The sequence below is a fragment of the Coregonus clupeaformis genome, unplaced genomic scaffold (genome assembly GCF_020615455.1).
Source record: "Coregonus clupeaformis isolate EN_2021a unplaced genomic scaffold, ASM2061545v1 scaf3138, whole genome shotgun sequence".
NCBI lineage: Eukaryota > Metazoa > Chordata > Actinopteri > Salmoniformes > Salmonidae > Coregonus > Coregonus clupeaformis.
In genome coordinates this window covers 1-16728 of record NW_025536592.1, presented here as the reverse complement: position 1 = coordinate 16728, position 16728 = coordinate 1, and the positions used below count along the sequence as shown (strand labels likewise).

The window sequence follows — 16728 nt, the reverse complement described above, 5'->3', positions numbered from 1 at the left end:
ACCAAAGGGGACACAATTAGTCAGTATTCAATTTGACAAGTAATGTCAACATGAGAATATATTATTCCAATGAATAAAATCAACCAGTACGAATATCTATTAATCGTAATGTTTTGGTACTAATTTTCTCAAAGTGGTAAGAACTAATGGGCACTATATGCTAACAGTTATTTATTTAACCCAATGTGCAGATTTAGTTAATAATTAAAACATCTATTGTCTAATTACATTTTCCTTATAACATGTAGGCTGTTTCCAATGGCATTATAGGCAAATATGGGATTTTTACAATGTTGCACCATTCTGGACTTCATCAACATCCATCCAATACTGTGTGGCAACATTAGTTGCTTGCTGGATCATCTCTGTAATGGTACAACTACTGTACAACCAAAGACTTCATTGTTCTATCTGTGTTACAACTGTGCATAATTTGTTGCCTGAATGTTATGGTCTATAAAAACAAGATGGCTACTGAGGATCAGTCCTTTCTTCCATGACAAAATTCCAGAATGCTTTAAATTCCCAAACATTGACCCTTCAGTACACTTTCCCAAATAAACCGATTTTTATTGAGCAAATGTAAAGCAATGGGACTGTTAACATCAAAGCATTAGGACATTTTCGGTGAATATTTTCATAAAACAAAACAAAAGGGAACGTGTTATAAATGCGCGTGCACGTGTTACAGAAACGCGCATTACGACATTCCCGCCCTCTGCCAGCGCTCAACATGTTACCTTGTGACCCACGTTGGCCAATGAATGTGAAGTACAGGGCACGAGCATGTGTTTGTGATCGCGCACGCAAGGCCGGTAATTTAAACGGGAGCGGGTACGTGCGCGTACACGTCTATTCGTTGTGTGGCGGCGTAGAGAAGCGCAAATAGAGTAACCATGGCTGACGAGAAACCCAAGGTGAGTTGCTTGAAAATATGCTTACATCTCATCACATTTCTTCACATACATAACTCAAATAGAACTAAGGAAAAATTGTACATGGAATATTTCCTTACTTAAGATCTTAGTAGACTCAAGTTTAAAAAATGCAAGTACTCCATTGGAGACACCGGAAGACCTGTGCACGCGCCTGCATGGGCGCGTAGCTTGCTGCTTGATTCCCAGCCAGCTAGCGTTTGCTAGCTGAACATGACAGTCAGCTATGCACGCATACTCTCTTCAGTTCTTAATCTTTTGTATTTGCAAATGTAATCTGACAAACTCAGTTCATATCTATCAATCAAATGCATTCATCACTTTGTCAAAACTTCTCAGGTTTCAAACTTGTAACATTCAATCATGGCTACAACAAGGGTCCCCTATGTTTATGGAGCCAGCTATCACAGCATGTTACAAATGAGTGAAATGATGTGACTGAGGCAGTGTTAAAAACCATGTTTTACTCCTATGTGTTTTCCTGTGTAAAAGTATTGTCAATATTTTGCAATGCATCAATCCTGTGTGTGTGTTGACCAATGATCAGATGTTTGACATATACATGTTTAATATGCGTCTTCATTCGGATGAATTCTAGAATGTGAAAAGCACCTATCCTGTAGTCAGCATGATAAATTCCACTCTGGGGTTAGGGGTAGACTAAACATTGTCCAAAAACACATATTGTTTCATTACATTGCCACAGCACCATGACTTTTAGAACAAGTAAGCTCAATAATAGTTAAGACAGATTCACTTGTGTATGTCACTGCTGAACTATCCATGGCCCTTTGTAAGTGTTCCATAAAACGTTAAATATTTGGTCTATATTCACTGTTCAGAAACCGCTTATATTCAAACAGTGCACTGCTGACAAAAACACTGATGTGTACATTTTTCCACTTGCCTAAAATCAATGATGGTCATATCAAGGTTAACATTTGCCTGGGACCCGACTGATAATTTGCTTTGTATCAACTATCAGCCAAGCAACATTTGTTTTACATTGACATTTTTAGTCATTTAGCAGACGCTCTTATCAAGAGCGACTTACAGGAGCAATTAGGGTTAAGTGCCTTGTTTAAGGGCACATCGACAGATTTTTCACCTAGTTGGCTCGGGGATTAGAACCAGCGACCTTTCGGTTACTGGCACAACGCTCTTACCCACTAAGCTACCTGCATCTGGTCCTCCCAGGCAAGGTTATCATTAGCTGCTTTTAGCAACACTAGTATTTACACACTACTAGGAATTGGCTTGCAAAAAAACGAAATAGTCCGCCAGAAGTTAAATAAAATTCCATTTCAACTTACTCTGCCGATTGTCCATACTGCTGGTCCTTATGCGGAGGGGAAATTGAGAAGAAACAACTAATAGAACATTCAGAATTTCCAAACGTGGGTCTGTTGTAGACCCAATTCCTCTCCACTTACCTCATGTCAAAATAAAAGTCCTGCACGTGCGCCATACCAGCACAAAAAAAGCAAGAACTTGTGGGGTACTTTTATTTTGACATGAGGTAAGCCGAGAGGAACTGCATGGGTCTACAATAGACCCACGTTTGGAAAGTCTGTTTAATTATACCTTCCATTAGATGTTTGTTTTTTCTCAAATTCCCCCCTGCATAAGGACCAAGCCTACAGACAATCGTCAGAGTTTAAATTGTATTTAACTTCTGGCTTTCGGCGGACTATTCTGTTTTTTGCAAGCTAATTCCCAGCAACGCTGGTGTGTAAATACTAGCGTTGCTAAAAGCGGCTAGGTTACCATATATTGTATTCAGTGTTTGCCTATATGAACTAGCAATGTTTAAAGCTGCAATATGTAACTTTTTGGGCGAGCCGACAAAATTCACATAGAAATATAGAGCTGTCATTCTCATTGAAAGCAAGTCTAAGAAGCGGTAGATATGTTCTATGTGCGCTATTTCTATGCTTACCATTCTTCAGTTTCGTTTTTGCATCTTTTACTTTCGGTTTTGTACACCATCTTCAAACACCTGAAAATACAATATTTTTGGTTATGGAAAATATATTTCACAGCGGTTTAGATGGTACAATAATTCTCTACACTATACCTGCTCTTTTTCTCACATAAACTGAAATAAGCGGACTATTCTAATTTTAGCAACAATGAAATGGCGGAGCGATTTCTGCATAGTGCACCTTTAAAGAGAAGCTGAAATGTATGGTGTAGAACAGACATGATTGTCTGTCACATGTAATAGTGGGTATCATGTTAAATCTTGACATTACATTTATACTGTATCTGCGTTTCATCTCACTGAATACACCCCCAATGTTTGTTGTGTACATCAGGAGGGAGTGAAAACAGAAAACAACGACCACATAAACCTGAAGGTGGCGGGACAGGATGGCTCGGTGGTGCAGTTCAAGATCAAGAGACACACGCCGCTCAGCAAACTCATGAAGGCGTACTGCGAGAGACAGGTGAGTCTGACATGGCAGCCATGATGATGCCACTGACTGCACAACATCAGCAGCGGCATCAGAGGGCAAGGTTGAGCTACTACCATATTGGTTATACCTATCAAGTCCTTTTCAATCTGCATAAAGTGCTGAGGGGGTAGAGGTGGTTTATTGACAGGGGCCAAGCCATAAGCAGCCAGCAGCTCCTTTAACCTATACTTAGGGCCAGGGCCAGTATTCATAAAGGATCTCAGAGTGGGAGTGCTGATCAAGGATCAGGTCCCCCTCTGTCGATGTCATTTATTCATTATGATCTAAAGGGGCCAAGGCAAAACTGGTCCAACGTCATCATTCCTCCTCCCTGGCACATTTGTAAATATCCTACTTTAATTTGTTTGAGTGCCTCCTTGTATTATATGTTAGCAACATTTTTATCCTAGTACTTATTCATTGAGCTTTTATTTGTTTGTCTCTTTTTATTTACTTAATTACTTTCCTATTGTCGAGAGGTGAACCTGTAAATAAGCATTTCTTTGCACTGTGTACTCCACGTACACTACCATTTAAAAGTTTGGGGTCACTTAGAAATGTCCTTGTTTTAGAAAGAAAAGCAATTTTTTTTTGTCCATTTAAATAACATCAAATTAATCAGAAATACAGTGTAGACATTGTTAATGTTGTAAATGGCTATTGTAGCTGGAAACGGCTGATTTTTTTATGGAATATCAACATAGGTGTACAGAGGCCCATTATCAGCAACCGTCGGTCCTGTATTCCAATGGCACGTTGTTTGCTATTTTAAAAGGCTAATTGATCATTAGAAAACCCCTTTGCAATTATGTTAGCACAGCTGAAAACTGTTGTGCTGATGAAAGAAGCAATAAAACTGGCCTTCTTGAGACAAGTTGAGTATCTGGAGTATCAGCAATTGTGGGTTCGATTACAGGCTCAAAATGGGCAGAAACAAAGAACTTCCTTCTGAAACTCGTCAGTCTATTCTTGTTCTGAGAAATGAAGGCTATTCCATGCGAGAAATTGCCAAGAAACGGAAGATCTCGTACAACGCTGTGTACTACTGCCAATCTAAATATTTTATTTTTATTGGCCAGTCTGAGATATGGCTTTTTCTTTGCAACTCTGCCTAGAAGGTCAGCATCCCGGAGTCGCCTCTTCACTGTTGACATTGAGACTGGTGTTTTGCGGGTACTATTTAATGAAGCTGCCAGTTGAGGACCTGTGCGGCGTCTGTTTCTCAAACTAGACACTAATGTATTTGTCCTCTTGCTCAGTTTGTACCGGGGCCTCCCACTCCTCTTTCTATTCTGGTTAAAGCCAGTTTGCGCTGTTCTGTGAAGGGAGTAGTACACAGCGTTGTACGAGATGTTCAGTTTCTTGGCAATTTCTCGCATGCAATAGCCTTCATTTCTCAGAACAAGAATAGACTGACGAGTTTCAGAAGAAAGTTATTTGTTTCTGCCCAGTTTGATCCTGTAATCGAACCCACAATTGCTGATGCTCCAGATACTCAACTAGTCTCAAGAAGGCCAGTTTTATTGCTTCTTTAATCAGCACAACAGTTTTCAGCTGTGCTAACATTGCAAAAGGGTTTTCTAATGATCAATTAGCCTTTTAAAATGATAAACTTAGATTAGCAAACACAACGTGCCATTGGAACACAGGACTGATGGTTGCTGATAATGGGCCTCTGTACGCCTATGTAGATATTCCATTAAAAAATCAGCCATTTCCAGCTACAATAGCCAATTACAACATTAACAATGTCTACACTGTATTTCTGATCAATTTGATGTTATTTTAATGGACAAAAAAATTGCTTTTCTTTCAAAAACAAGGAAATGTCAAAGTGACCCCAAACTTTTGAACGGTAGTGTATGTCATGTGTACAGGTATATGACTAATAAACAAACTTGAACTCTGAGACGCTTTATGAATATGGGCCCAGGAACTTTTCCCTAATGACCTGACCTGGGAAAAGTCCTGACCCTAACTATGGGAATACAGGGGTTGATGAAAGATGATATTATCCATTGAGGACAAGGAAACTCATCGAAGAGAGGACGCGATACATGCACCTTTTTATACACTTGTAACTCTTTGATCTGTTCACTGTCAGATGTAGCCTCTATTGTCTGTGACAGGAGACGAGTGCTTTGAGCTGTGTTGTCTTCATCATATTATCAGCTTCCTTTTCATCGTCCTCATTATTCCAGTGTCACAGCTCTATGTGTGGCATATAGCCTAGTGGTTAAGAGCGTTGGGCCAGTAACCAAAAGGTCGCTGGTTCGAATCCCGAGCCGACTAGGCGGAAAATATTTTTGGTGCCTTTGAGCAAGGCACTTAACCCTAATTGCTCCTGTAAGTCGCTCTGGATAAAGGCGTCTGCTGAATGACTAAAATGTAATGTAGTAATGATTCTGTACTGTCCACTCTTCTGATTCACTTTTTATTTGGTAAAATACCCTTTATTATTATATGCACCAAATGTACTTGTCATATTCAATGCAATTTGCATTTATCAAGGCTTAAGCTTAACTTGCCTTTCTCTCTCTGGCTTTAGGCTGATTAGTAAATACTAAGCCTTACTGCTGGATCATCATATGGCAAATCTGATCTGTGCTATTTATGATCTTATAGGCTAATTGAGGGGATTTACACTGCATTACCTAATAAGTACTTTTAAAATAGGGTTCTTGGCATTGGATTCTCCCAACATATCAAAGGTATTTTTGTTCTCTTCCCTAGTGCACTTGGAGCTGTTCTGTTCTACATGTCTTTTTGAATGATTGTGTTCATGCTGCTTGCACTGGCAAGTACAGAGATATAGAGACTGAGTCAGAGATGTAGAGATGTAGAAACTGAGGCAGAGATGTAACTGAGGCAGAGATGTAGAAACTGAGTCTTTGCTCTCTAGTGCTAGGCCTGTCTTATCCAGGCTTGCACAGGCCTAATCTCAATGTTGTGTGTCCCTGCCTGCCTGCCCGTCCATAAAGGATCTTGGGTGTCTCTTTAGACCTATGAAGTCATGGAAGTAGGCCATGCTCTACTGGCTTTGTTGAGTAGAAGCCACATCCCTCCCTATCCTGTTGTTTTTCTTCCTTTATCTGATCAAAATGATTTCGGCCAACGTGGATATGGAGTGGTAATATAGTAACGCCCTTCCCTATCTCCTCATCCCTTCCTTTCTGCAGTGTTTTCATTCACATAGTAGAGAAGTGACAGGAGTTTTTAAAGGATTGGCTAACCTTGCTTCCATAGTGCGTACACTATTAATGGTTTGCTTGGCAGGGGTTAGGAAAATATTGTTTTCTTAGGACATTTTACTTGGAGATTGTTTTGTGTCAGACAGTTTAATGGAATTTAGTATCTGTGTGTCTGTGTCTGTAGGGGTTGACGATTAGGCAAATCCGGTTCCGGTTCGATGGACAGCCAATAAACGAGACAGACACACCTGCACAGGTAAGCCTGGAGTCTCATGGGAGGAACTGATTTATTACGTCAATTCACTCTATTTTGCTTGAACAACACCATTCCAGCAATAACACATTATACATTCCTCCCTGTTTGAGAATACCAATTAACATTTGTGCATGCTGAAAGAATGTTAAATGCAAAATGTCTTCTAACGAAAGCTCTCCATTCACAGCTAATGTATGTACATTTTTGTCATGAATGCCATGTCATCTAATGAAATCGGGTTTTATATCAAATTGACTTAATTTCCTCCCTTTTTCCTGACAGTTGGAAATGGAGGATGAAGATACGATCGATGTTTTCCAGCAACAGACAGGAGGCCTCTACTAGCATGTCAAGTACTCCCCCACAACTTCTCCCTCCCTTCCATCCCCTCCAGACTGCTCCTTTGCAGCTTGTCCCATTTTCCACCACAGAATCAATACCATGGAAGAAGTCCTGCTCACAGTTATACATAACTGCTGTTGTATAGTGTTTTCATTCTTGCCTTTGTTTCTTCCTGTTTTGTACATAAACAACCTCCGCTAAGAGAACTCAGATTTTAGTTCCATTCATACAAGGTGTGCTGCGAACGAACGCTGCAAGATCCAACTCTTAAAAAGTCCATTGTTTTGGGGACTGGTTGGTTATCACTTACTCAGAGATCAAGAAAAACTATTTTCCACCCAGTTCACTGTTTGAGAATAAGACTGGTTTGTTATTCAACTTAATTTTCTGTTGTCTGCTTCAGAAAATTGGTTTTATATCTTTTTTATATATTAGTGGTTGTGTAAAATGAAACATGTCTTGAACATAGTTTGACTAGGCCATGCTTGTAATAAGGAAACCCTGAAGAGATGTTTTAGTCCAGGTAAACATCAGTATTGTCTCATAAATGTCTTGTTAAAATAAAGTTATTCTCTCTTTTTAACCAAACTCAATTTATTTTGTCTCTGTTTAGTGTGTGACTGGGTCATTAAAACTGGTGCAAATATTTGTAATCATTCATTGTCAGAGCACGTCCTTGTGCTGGATATTTTATCAGTGAAAAACCACCATGGTGATTGAACTGTAAAGCTTGATGATCACCACTGACTGTTTAAAATACCACATTGTAGCCAAATGTTGGCACTGTCAGTGTAAAGATGAACTCAAAACGGGCGAAAGAGGATGTTAGGACAGTGGGACTATTGTATGAAGACAAGCCAAACAAATATAGTAACTCTTGAGTAACATCATTTATGTCCTTGCTCATCACCATTAGATAACATCTTGATACTGTACTGACAGCATTTTTATCAATATCTAATATAAGATACAGAATGGGAATGAAACTGGCAGTAAATAGCACTTAATCTGATTTATTTTTCTAAAATAAGGTTACTTTTTGAGACAATTGTTGAAAAGAAAGAAGTTATAGTCCCCTGTAGCTCAGTTGGTAGAGCATGGCGCTTGCAACGCCAAGGTTGTGGGTTCGTTTCCCACGGGGGGCCAGTATGAAAAATGTATGCACTCACTAACTAAATCGCTCTGGATAAGAGCGTCTGCTAAATGACTTAAATCGGGAATATTTGTTTCATGCTTCGCACAGGGGTGGAGAACGTTGCCTTTCAAAGAAAATGGATTGACGTCGAATGTCGGTATGTGCCACCAACCAGAAAGACGGTCGGTGAGGTTCCGTCCAACCACAGCGAGTGGAACTCAAGTGGGCTGGGATAACTTGTCGCTGTGCTCTTCCTTCTGGTCTCTCGTGCGCTCAGTCGGGTGGAGTCCGTATTTCAGTTTCTGTCCTGCGGAGGATTTAGAAAATCTTATTTTTGTAGTTTATAGAGTTACATATCGAAATACGAAAGTAGTCAATTAGACAGTCGAAATGACGACGACAAAAACCTTTCAAGGGATGGATCCCGCCGCGAAAAGCAGTTCCAGGTAAAAAAATGAATCCGAAAAATCTTCATGGACAAACAAAAGAAAATGGGATCCACTTACCATCGCTTGCCAGCCAGTATTGGAAGCTAACCGGCCAGTTGTCGGGCGGTGGATTTTTCCTGATTTAGCTAAATTGTATTAATGGCACACGTTGTCTTACTAATTAGCTGATATGATGGTGTGAAGAGGGCATTTGGGCTAGCCGCATCATCAGCGACCTGGTTACTGCTAGCGATGCTAACTACCACACCAGGCAGAGGCCCGCGCGGTGTTAATAGTGGAAGTTGGGATTTAACTTTGAAAATTAGATGTTCAGTGCAAAGGACTCGGCATCAGGACACATTTAAATAGAATGGACAATTTTAGCTATGTAATTAGCTAGTAGTTGTCTGTCTGGACAGCAACTTTTTTTGTTAAGTTAGCTGTCTGGCTAGCAGCAAGCTCAGCTGTCGCGTGAAACTTTTATTTGCAGAAACAAGCACTCACACGTCGTTTGCAAGCTCCAAACCCTCAGTGTCTTTCGGCCTCTGATGCCCCAAAACTGGATAGTTTGTTGGTTAGTTAGCTAGCTAGATTAGCCTACATGCCAAATTGGGTTACCAGACATGCCAAATTGAGCTCCTTTTATGGATGTTTCTAAGAATACGGTTGACCCAATCAGTTTATTAGGAGTTAATTCAAGCCTTTTAAAATCTGAATTGTCTACGTTTTGAGGACTTATTTGAGGCAAAGGGTCTGCACGCAATCACCTTTTTTTCACTGCCAGAAAATGATGCACCGCATGCATCCATCCTATAGTCTGGGAAACTCCTGCCTTTGCGGCGGCTGGATGACATGCGGAAGAAAAAATAAACGTTGTAACTTTCTTTATCAACCTTTGATGCGCTTCGGGCAGGCCGGACAATTAGCTATTTCGTTAACCAAAAATGTGATCTGTAACAGTTTTCGGCTGGATAGTTTTGCTACAAGTAAGTTAGTCCAAAACCGTGAAATCACGACCAGTCTTTAAGACATTCCGCATTCCAGCTAGCTACGTTGTCGACTAATTGGTGGCTAATGCGGGTTTTACTTGGGTGAGGGGGCTTTAGCTAAGCCTGCAAATCTTTGTTCAGTTCATCTTTGCTTTAGCCATCTTGGTCGGCCCTGCTGCTGACCAATCTAGAAATGCAGGCTTTCCCGACAGCACCAATCCAACTTTGGCAGCCTTTAGTAATTGCAGATAAGGTCATCAAAGGCCTTCAATGTATGTGACAGCATCAGGCTCGCGCTTGCTATCTTTTCAATCAATCTGCTGTTGAACAACTGTCGAGTTGTCCCACTTTTCTAACCGCAGTGCCTCTCCTTTCACAGGAAATATTTGCCGTTTCATTGTTGGGTGGGGTCTCAAATAGCCTTTTCTCTTCGCAGCCGGGTGGAAAGCATGTGCTCATCCTAGTAATCACACAAGGGTTAACAAGTCTGCTTTAGGCATTATGATTAACTACGCGTGGCATACAGCACCAGCAACACCCAAATCCCGTTTTTTTCATCTCGCCACTGTCTTCAGTGGGTTTTTGTCCCACACGGTGGGGAAGTTGATTTTTGTATCCCGTCAGTGCCTTTGGACAGCTGCCTAGTGTCAGCTGGTGGATTCAGCCGTCTGTGTGTGGAGCTGAATAGAGGGGAGGAGGGGTCAGGGGAATGGCTCTGCAAACACATCCATTTCTGTCCTCTACCCGACTGTCCTTAGTCAAGGGGGAAAAAAGGCTTTCCTTCTCATTATAGTGACCCTTCTGTTTACTAGGAGGAAAGAATGTCGGTTTGGAAGTGTGCTTTGTGAGCTGTGGTTATCCTCTCTTGCCTTTTTGATATTCAGATCACATATTAAGGCTATCTGATGTTTGTTTTTACCTTGACATTGTTCCCTGTGCCTAAGCACAGGCCATGATGTAGCCTAGCCTGGATTTGTCCAATCAAATGTTGGAACTGCTATGCTGTCTGGAATGAAAGCCATCCCCTGTGTGTAACTGCTGCGGAATTTCTGCCTGGCTCAAATCGGCGGCTGTGGCTGGCTAGCCTGGCAGATTGCAGGCGCATGGAGTCAGCTGTAGCCAGGGGAGGGGAGAGATTGGGAGTATCCCTCAGCCTGACAGCCGGGGCTTAGGGAGTGGAGACCCTACCGTGGATGGAGAGAGAGAGAGCGGGGGCTGCATCAGAGCAATATGTTTGTATTTGTCATGTATTGATTTCAGCAGTGCTGCTGCTGATCACTATTGTGACATGCTCTTTGTGTATTTAGCATGTCCTGGGAGTGGGGGTGTCTGTTCAATAGTGTGTGGCAGTCAGTTAAATGAGTCCTCACCCTCCCTTTGTTGTCCTGCAGGGTGCTGCGGCCGCCGGGCGGGGCCTCCAACATATCGTTCGGCACAGACGAAGCCCCCCCTGTACGCAAGAACAAAATGGCCTCCAACATTTTCCTAGAGCCCGACGACCCCCACGCCCATCGGAGGAGCAACCCACCTGGTATTTCCTAGCTACTCACATTGGTTCAAAACTAGTGTACGCACACATCCAACAAACGTCCACTGGGGCAGGGTACAAAAATGTGGCATGGCAAAAGAAGAATACCTGCACACATTGAGTGCTCGAACAATGGGGCCCAAAATGGGCATCAAGCTGACAAAGACCCTTTGGGGTAAAACTATGTGGGACGTTCATTCAATCAGTGTCCAGACTCCAGTCATTCACATTGGATAATGTGCATAGTGTACAGTTTTTCCACCTGACCTACATAGACTGACTTGTAGTACAGCAGGGCCTTGCTGGGGGAGCCACCTCTGTCTGTCGGCTGGATCTGGCTGTCCCTCCCTGGCTGTAGTAGTGTACACCTCGCTGTTGATCACAGAACAGTGGTCCTTATTGCAGGCCCTGATAGACATCCAAGTGGCAGAATGTTATGGTATATAGGCTGCTGTACATGGTGCCCATCCATACTGCTAAGTATAGTGAGGATTTTTATTGTTGGAGAAAGCAGGCAATGGCGATCAGACATTTCTAGTTGTGTACAGGCTAAACACATTCCTAGACAATGTCGGTTCAATCAACATCAAGTTGACGCGATAGTTTATTAAGTAGACCTAGGCCTACAACTAGAGCATAGCAAGGGACGTTCACAGTATACATGTAAAATAAGGGTGTGGTGGGAACTGATCTCACATGGCACAGGATCACGTTTTCACAATCGCATCACCCCTTTATGTAGTAATCCATTTACTGGTGTAGCGGCGTATCCGTGCCCACGCATGAAGTGTGGAGAATGTGGTGTGTGTGTGTTCACTGTAACCTCTGACCTCCGGAGCCGACAGCTGCATGCAGTGTTCACACTCTGCTATTCCACATTGTCTTAAGCTAGGTTCAAGTTCAGTTCAGACAAAACGAACAGTGTCATGGTATGCACATTTCAACGGATACACCTGAATTATTTGGTTAGGTTGGCTTCGGTGCCGTCTCGTCTGGAAGTTGAGCACTTGGCTAGGCAACCTATTTTTATTAATATTACATTAGTCTTGATATATTTCCATGGATCCACCTGGATTATTTGGCTGTGTTTGTCTGGATATTCATGGTTTGCATGTACTGTTTTCTCTGTTAGTAGGCTATAGGATGTTGTTGATTTAGGCTACTGTTTACCTAATGACATCACAATCTGGATATGAGCTGGAAATGTAGCCAAACAGATTTGTCTCTTGGCTCTGTGAATTTAGAAGCTGGCCAACAATGTATTGTTGTTTGTATGGCCTTCCACTTGAACTTTTTTTATTGAACAAAGTCAGTCACGGGAGGTCATTAACCTTGAGGTTAGAAGGCATGACCATTCATGAATATATACTTAAAGGAGTAGTTCCATTTTTTTACAACTTTGTTAGATGATTCCTCACCCTGAAAGTAGTCTGGGCCAAGAAAAAAACATTAATCCATGGTTCAGTTTTCTTTAAACAGCCACAACAAACTTAAGCTAACCTTAGCCACCACAAAATGTCAAAATCACCTGAAATCAAATCAACTCCATATTTTATTTGATGTTACTTAAAGGTGATTTGGCCATGAAAAATAAATAATTAATACAAATTAAAAACATACTCACATGCCCCCATCACTTCCATTTATTGTGGCTGTTGAAAGAACTGAACCATGGATTCGTTTCTCCTGGCCCATAGACTATTTTCAGGGTGAGGAACAATCTAACATCAAGTTGTAAAATGGTGAACAGTCCTTAACCATATATGATCATACTTACTCTACACAACCATAATTACATTTTGTTGTAAAGTTTCACCCACATGGTGTAGTAGAATATATGCTGCGATGTAGCATTGTGGTATTTAAATTCAGCCATTGGCCTCTGCTTACATTACTATGGTCCTGAGACATTAGCATAGCTTTTGCTGTAGCCTTTTTTGGTGATGCCCTGTGACACTCACTATGGCCTTGAGATGATCCTTAGTGGGTTTATTCAAGGGCCCAATCCCAGCCACACAAGGGACATTTCTGCAATCAGAGCAGTACTGAGCTTCATAACAACCCACTGAACCGGTGTGACTGTTTATCTCTCAGCCTCAGAAATGGGAACTGTGATGCACATATTGGAACGACACTCCATAAAAGATAGAGGTGAAGATTTGGTCAACAAGTACCTCCTACATAATAGCCCAAAATCCAGTTGTCAAATCAATTATATAGACCTACATCATGATCTTGCAGTACTATCTGAATGTGTCATTTAAATGTAATGGCACCATAGTCAATTAAAGCATCACGTATTGGCCATGTCCACTGTTCATGTCCCATTGCCAAAGCTAATGTAAAAGCAGTAATTCAGCAGGGCCTTGAAAACAGATGCAGAGCCATTATAAAGGAAACCTTGTTGAGTCACTGTGCCATTACTTCACAATGCTGACTCCTCTCACTTCATTAACAAGCAGTGATATATTGACCAATAATCATCCCTTTGTCTGGCTTTGTTCCTCCTAGTCATAGATGGCAGGTAGACCAACCAATCTGTTGACTTCCCATTGGTTCTGCTGTACAGTTGTTGTTCAATGGGAGTTTATATGGGACTGTAGCCTAGCTTAAATGTCGGCCATAATGCCCTTTCGCTGAGTGGAGTGTGTTGGTTAGCCTATGAGTTTTGGCTCTGCATTTGTCTGGATTAGCCTACATCCACTGGCTGCTTTGCTGCTGGGTCTGTGTCGGTATCTGTCTGAGACTGATAGGTAGGCAATCGGATTTGTTCGAAAAAGTGGTTTTCCGTCATTTTGGCAAATTGTGCCTAGCAACATTGCGCTCAGTGAAAATCTGAGAGGGTAGAATTCCGAAGAGAACACTGCCATACTGTATGTTAGTCACTCACATCCACTAAAACAGGAATGCACCACAAATCAAGACTGTAAAGCACACTGTTTACAGCCTTCCACACCAGTCTTTAATCGATTTAGACCCATTCAACCAAATCGTAAAATCCGCACGGCCAGTGAATTAATTTGTTTTGATCAATGAAATGTGAAGTGGAAACAAACCTTAAGGAAATTAATGTTCTTATTAGCACTTCTAGCATCGACACTATTAACTAGCATTAGGCCTAACACTAGTCCCTATCACTGACCTAAACCCTTCTCCCAGAGAGCTACTGTGTATGCAGGCTATTACTCCAACCCAGTTGTGTAAGTCACCCGAGTCAGTTAATCAAGGTCCTAGCAAGCAGCTAATTAGTAGAATCAGGTGTGCTGGAAAGCCTACAGGAGGAGGCAGGTCTCCAGGAGGAGGCAGGTCTCCAGGAGGAGGAGGGTTTTCTGCTTTACAGAACTCTAGTAGTAAGGTCATCTCCTCTGACTCATTTGTGATGTGAAGTCTGAGTCATCATTATTAACTGGTTGTTGTTTCTCTCCGTAGGCGGGACGGCCAAGGGTACTCTGTGCGGAGAACCGTCCGCCCCCCTTAGACGGTGCCAGCAGCCGCTCCTCTTCCCCAAAAACAATGAGACAGACGAGGTCATCACCTCCATCAACGTTCCTTTAGGGGTAAGGGTGAGGGCTCACTGACATGTCGGCCATTGGTTTATTCATAGATGTAATGTGTGTGTGCTTTCCACTGGTAAATGCTTGCCTTGGTTTCTACAGGTCTGCTGTCATGGATGATTTTCTATGATTCTCAGTCCTGTATTGTTGAACTGACTTAAGTCATTGATGTAGTAAAATGAGTCAGCCAAAATAAAGTAAAATGCCAGGGTTATGTGTGACTGACCTTATAATTCTCCCTGGCAGGTTGAGGAGTGCGAACAGGCAAACAATGGTAAGTATCTCTAGTTGCATTTTGTCAGTATTTTAATATATGGTATTTATGTAGGTTAGATAAAATAATTTTGTTTCCAGTGATGAATCTCATTGAAGAGTCTTTGAGGAGACGCCACTTAAAAGAAGTCCCTAACAGACTCGAAGGAAAGATTCCACATTCCCCCTCTCCCTCGTTCTCTCAGAGCTATCTGTAAACAGCAGTGCATGACTCCCATTAGATACGAATGGCCACAATGAATGGCCTCATGGTCGACTGTGGCAGCTCCGATAATTCTGCCATTTTTAAACGGGGTCATGTCACCACTTTGTCTCTCCCTTTGTTTTCAACCATGACATTTGTCATACCTGGGAAGTCTGTCCTGACCATGTTGATCTGACCAGGAGAAACTCTGGTGTCCTAGTTATAAAACACATGACTCATAGAAGGCTTTTATATAGGGTTTTCATTTTTACGGGCGCACCTTTGAGTCATAACTCACAATGTGATTCTCTTTGATCCAGTTTCATAATGTCTCTGTGGCCAGCCATCTGTTTTGTAATGAGAATGCCGTTCCCATGAAGAGCTAGGCTATTTATTAACTTCCAGGTGCTGCAAACGTTAGTAATAGTGTGTTCTTGGGATAATGGAGGGTTAAGGCATCACACATCTCGGTGCATTTAAAAATCAATGCTACATCCGTTCCGCTGTTATGGTCTTGTGTAAGCACTGTAGACGGGGGCTTGAAACGGTCTCTGGACTGGCAGCGGACCCTGGGATGATCTTGTCTGGCCCTTCCAAATGGTTCACTGACTGACACAGTGGCCAGTGGAGTGTGCGGAGGAGCGGGGTGACATGAGAGAACTTGGGAAGGTTGAACACCAGACGGGCTGCAGCGTTCTGGATAAGTTGTAGGGGTTTAATGGCACAGGCAGCGAGCCCAGCCAACAGCGAGTTGCAGTAATCCAGACGGGAGATGACAAGTGCCTGGATTAGGACCTGTGCCGCTTTCTGTGTAAGGTAGGGTCATACTCTGCGAATGTTGTAGAGCATGAACCTGCAGGATCGGGTCACCGCTTGGATGTTAGCGGTGAACGACAGGGTGTTGTCCAGGGTCACGCCAAGGTTCTTTGCACTCTGGGAGGAGGACACAATGGAGTTGTCAACCGTGATGGCGAGATCATGGAGCGGGCAGTCCTTCCCCGGGAGGAAGAGCAGCTCGGTCTTGCCGAGGTTCAGCTTGAGGTGGTGATCCGACATCCACGCTGATATGTCTGCCAGACACGCAGAGATGCGATTCGCCACCTGGTTATCAGAAGGGGGAAAGGAGAAAATTTATTGTGTGTCGTCTGCGTAGCAATGATAGGAGAGACCATGTGAGGATATGACAGAGCCAAGTGACTTGGTGTACATCCCTGTTAGTGAGCATTTCTCCTTTGCCAAAATAATCCATCCACCTGACAGGTGTGGCATATTAAGAAGCTGATTAAACAGCATGATCAATACACAGGTGCACCTTCTGCTGGGGACAATAACAGGCCACTCTAAAATGTCCAGTTTGGTCACAACGCCACAGATGTCTCAAGTTGAGGGAGCTTGCAATTGGCATGCTGACTGCACGAATCTCCACCAGAGCTGTTGCCTGAGAATTGAATGGT

General features: G+C 42.4%; 2 protein-coding genes across 2 annotated transcripts; both read left to right on the top strand.

The window, feature by feature from the left end:
* The first annotated feature begins 825 nt into the window (after positions 1–825).
* On the top strand, positions 826–7776 carry LOC121551427 (small ubiquitin-related modifier 2). Its single transcript, XM_041864070.2, has 4 exons — positions 826–917; positions 3254–3385; positions 6770–6841; positions 7124–7776. The coding sequence occupies exons 1-4, from the start codon at positions 897–899 to the stop codon at positions 7184–7186; spliced, it is 288 nt and encodes a 95-aa protein (XP_041720004.1). The 5' UTR covers positions 826–896; the 3' UTR covers positions 7187–7776.
* A 768-nt stretch (positions 7777–8544) lies between these two features.
* On the top strand, positions 8545–15902 carry LOC121551428 (jupiter microtubule associated homolog 1). Its single transcript, XM_045220093.1, has 4 exons — positions 8545–8764; positions 11127–11266; positions 14693–14820; positions 15064–15902. Exons 1-4 carry the CDS (start codon positions 8709–8711, stop codon positions 15103–15105), a joined length of 366 nt encoding a protein of 121 aa, XP_045076028.1. The 5' UTR covers positions 8545–8708; the 3' UTR covers positions 15106–15902.
* Positions 15903–16728: the final 826 nt, after the last annotated feature.

Bases quoted from the DNA above. Each gene is read 5' to 3' on its own strand.
- LOC121551427 (XM_041864070.2), top strand. From the start codon at position 897: ATGGCTGACGAGAAACCCAAG. The intron at 918-3,253 runs GTGAGTTGCTTG...TGTGTACATCAG, and splicing joins TGGCTGACGAGAAACCCAAG to GAGGGAGTGAAAACAGAAAA. The intron at 6,842-7,123 runs GTAAGCCTGGAG...TTTTCCTGACAG, and splicing joins AGACAGACACACCTGCACAG to TTGGAAATGGAGGATGAAGA.
- LOC121551428 (XM_045220093.1), top strand. From the start codon at position 8,709: ATGACGACGACAAAAACCTTTCAAGGGATGGATCCCGCCGCGAAAAGC. The intron at 8,765-11,126 runs GTAAAAAAATGA...GTTGTCCTGCAG, and splicing joins GCCGCGAAAAGCAGTTCCAG to GGTGCTGCGGCCGCCGGGCG. The intron at 14,821-15,063 runs GTAAGGGTGAGG...TCTCCCTGGCAG, and splicing joins CCATCAACGTTCCTTTAGGG to GTTGAGGAGTGCGAACAGGC.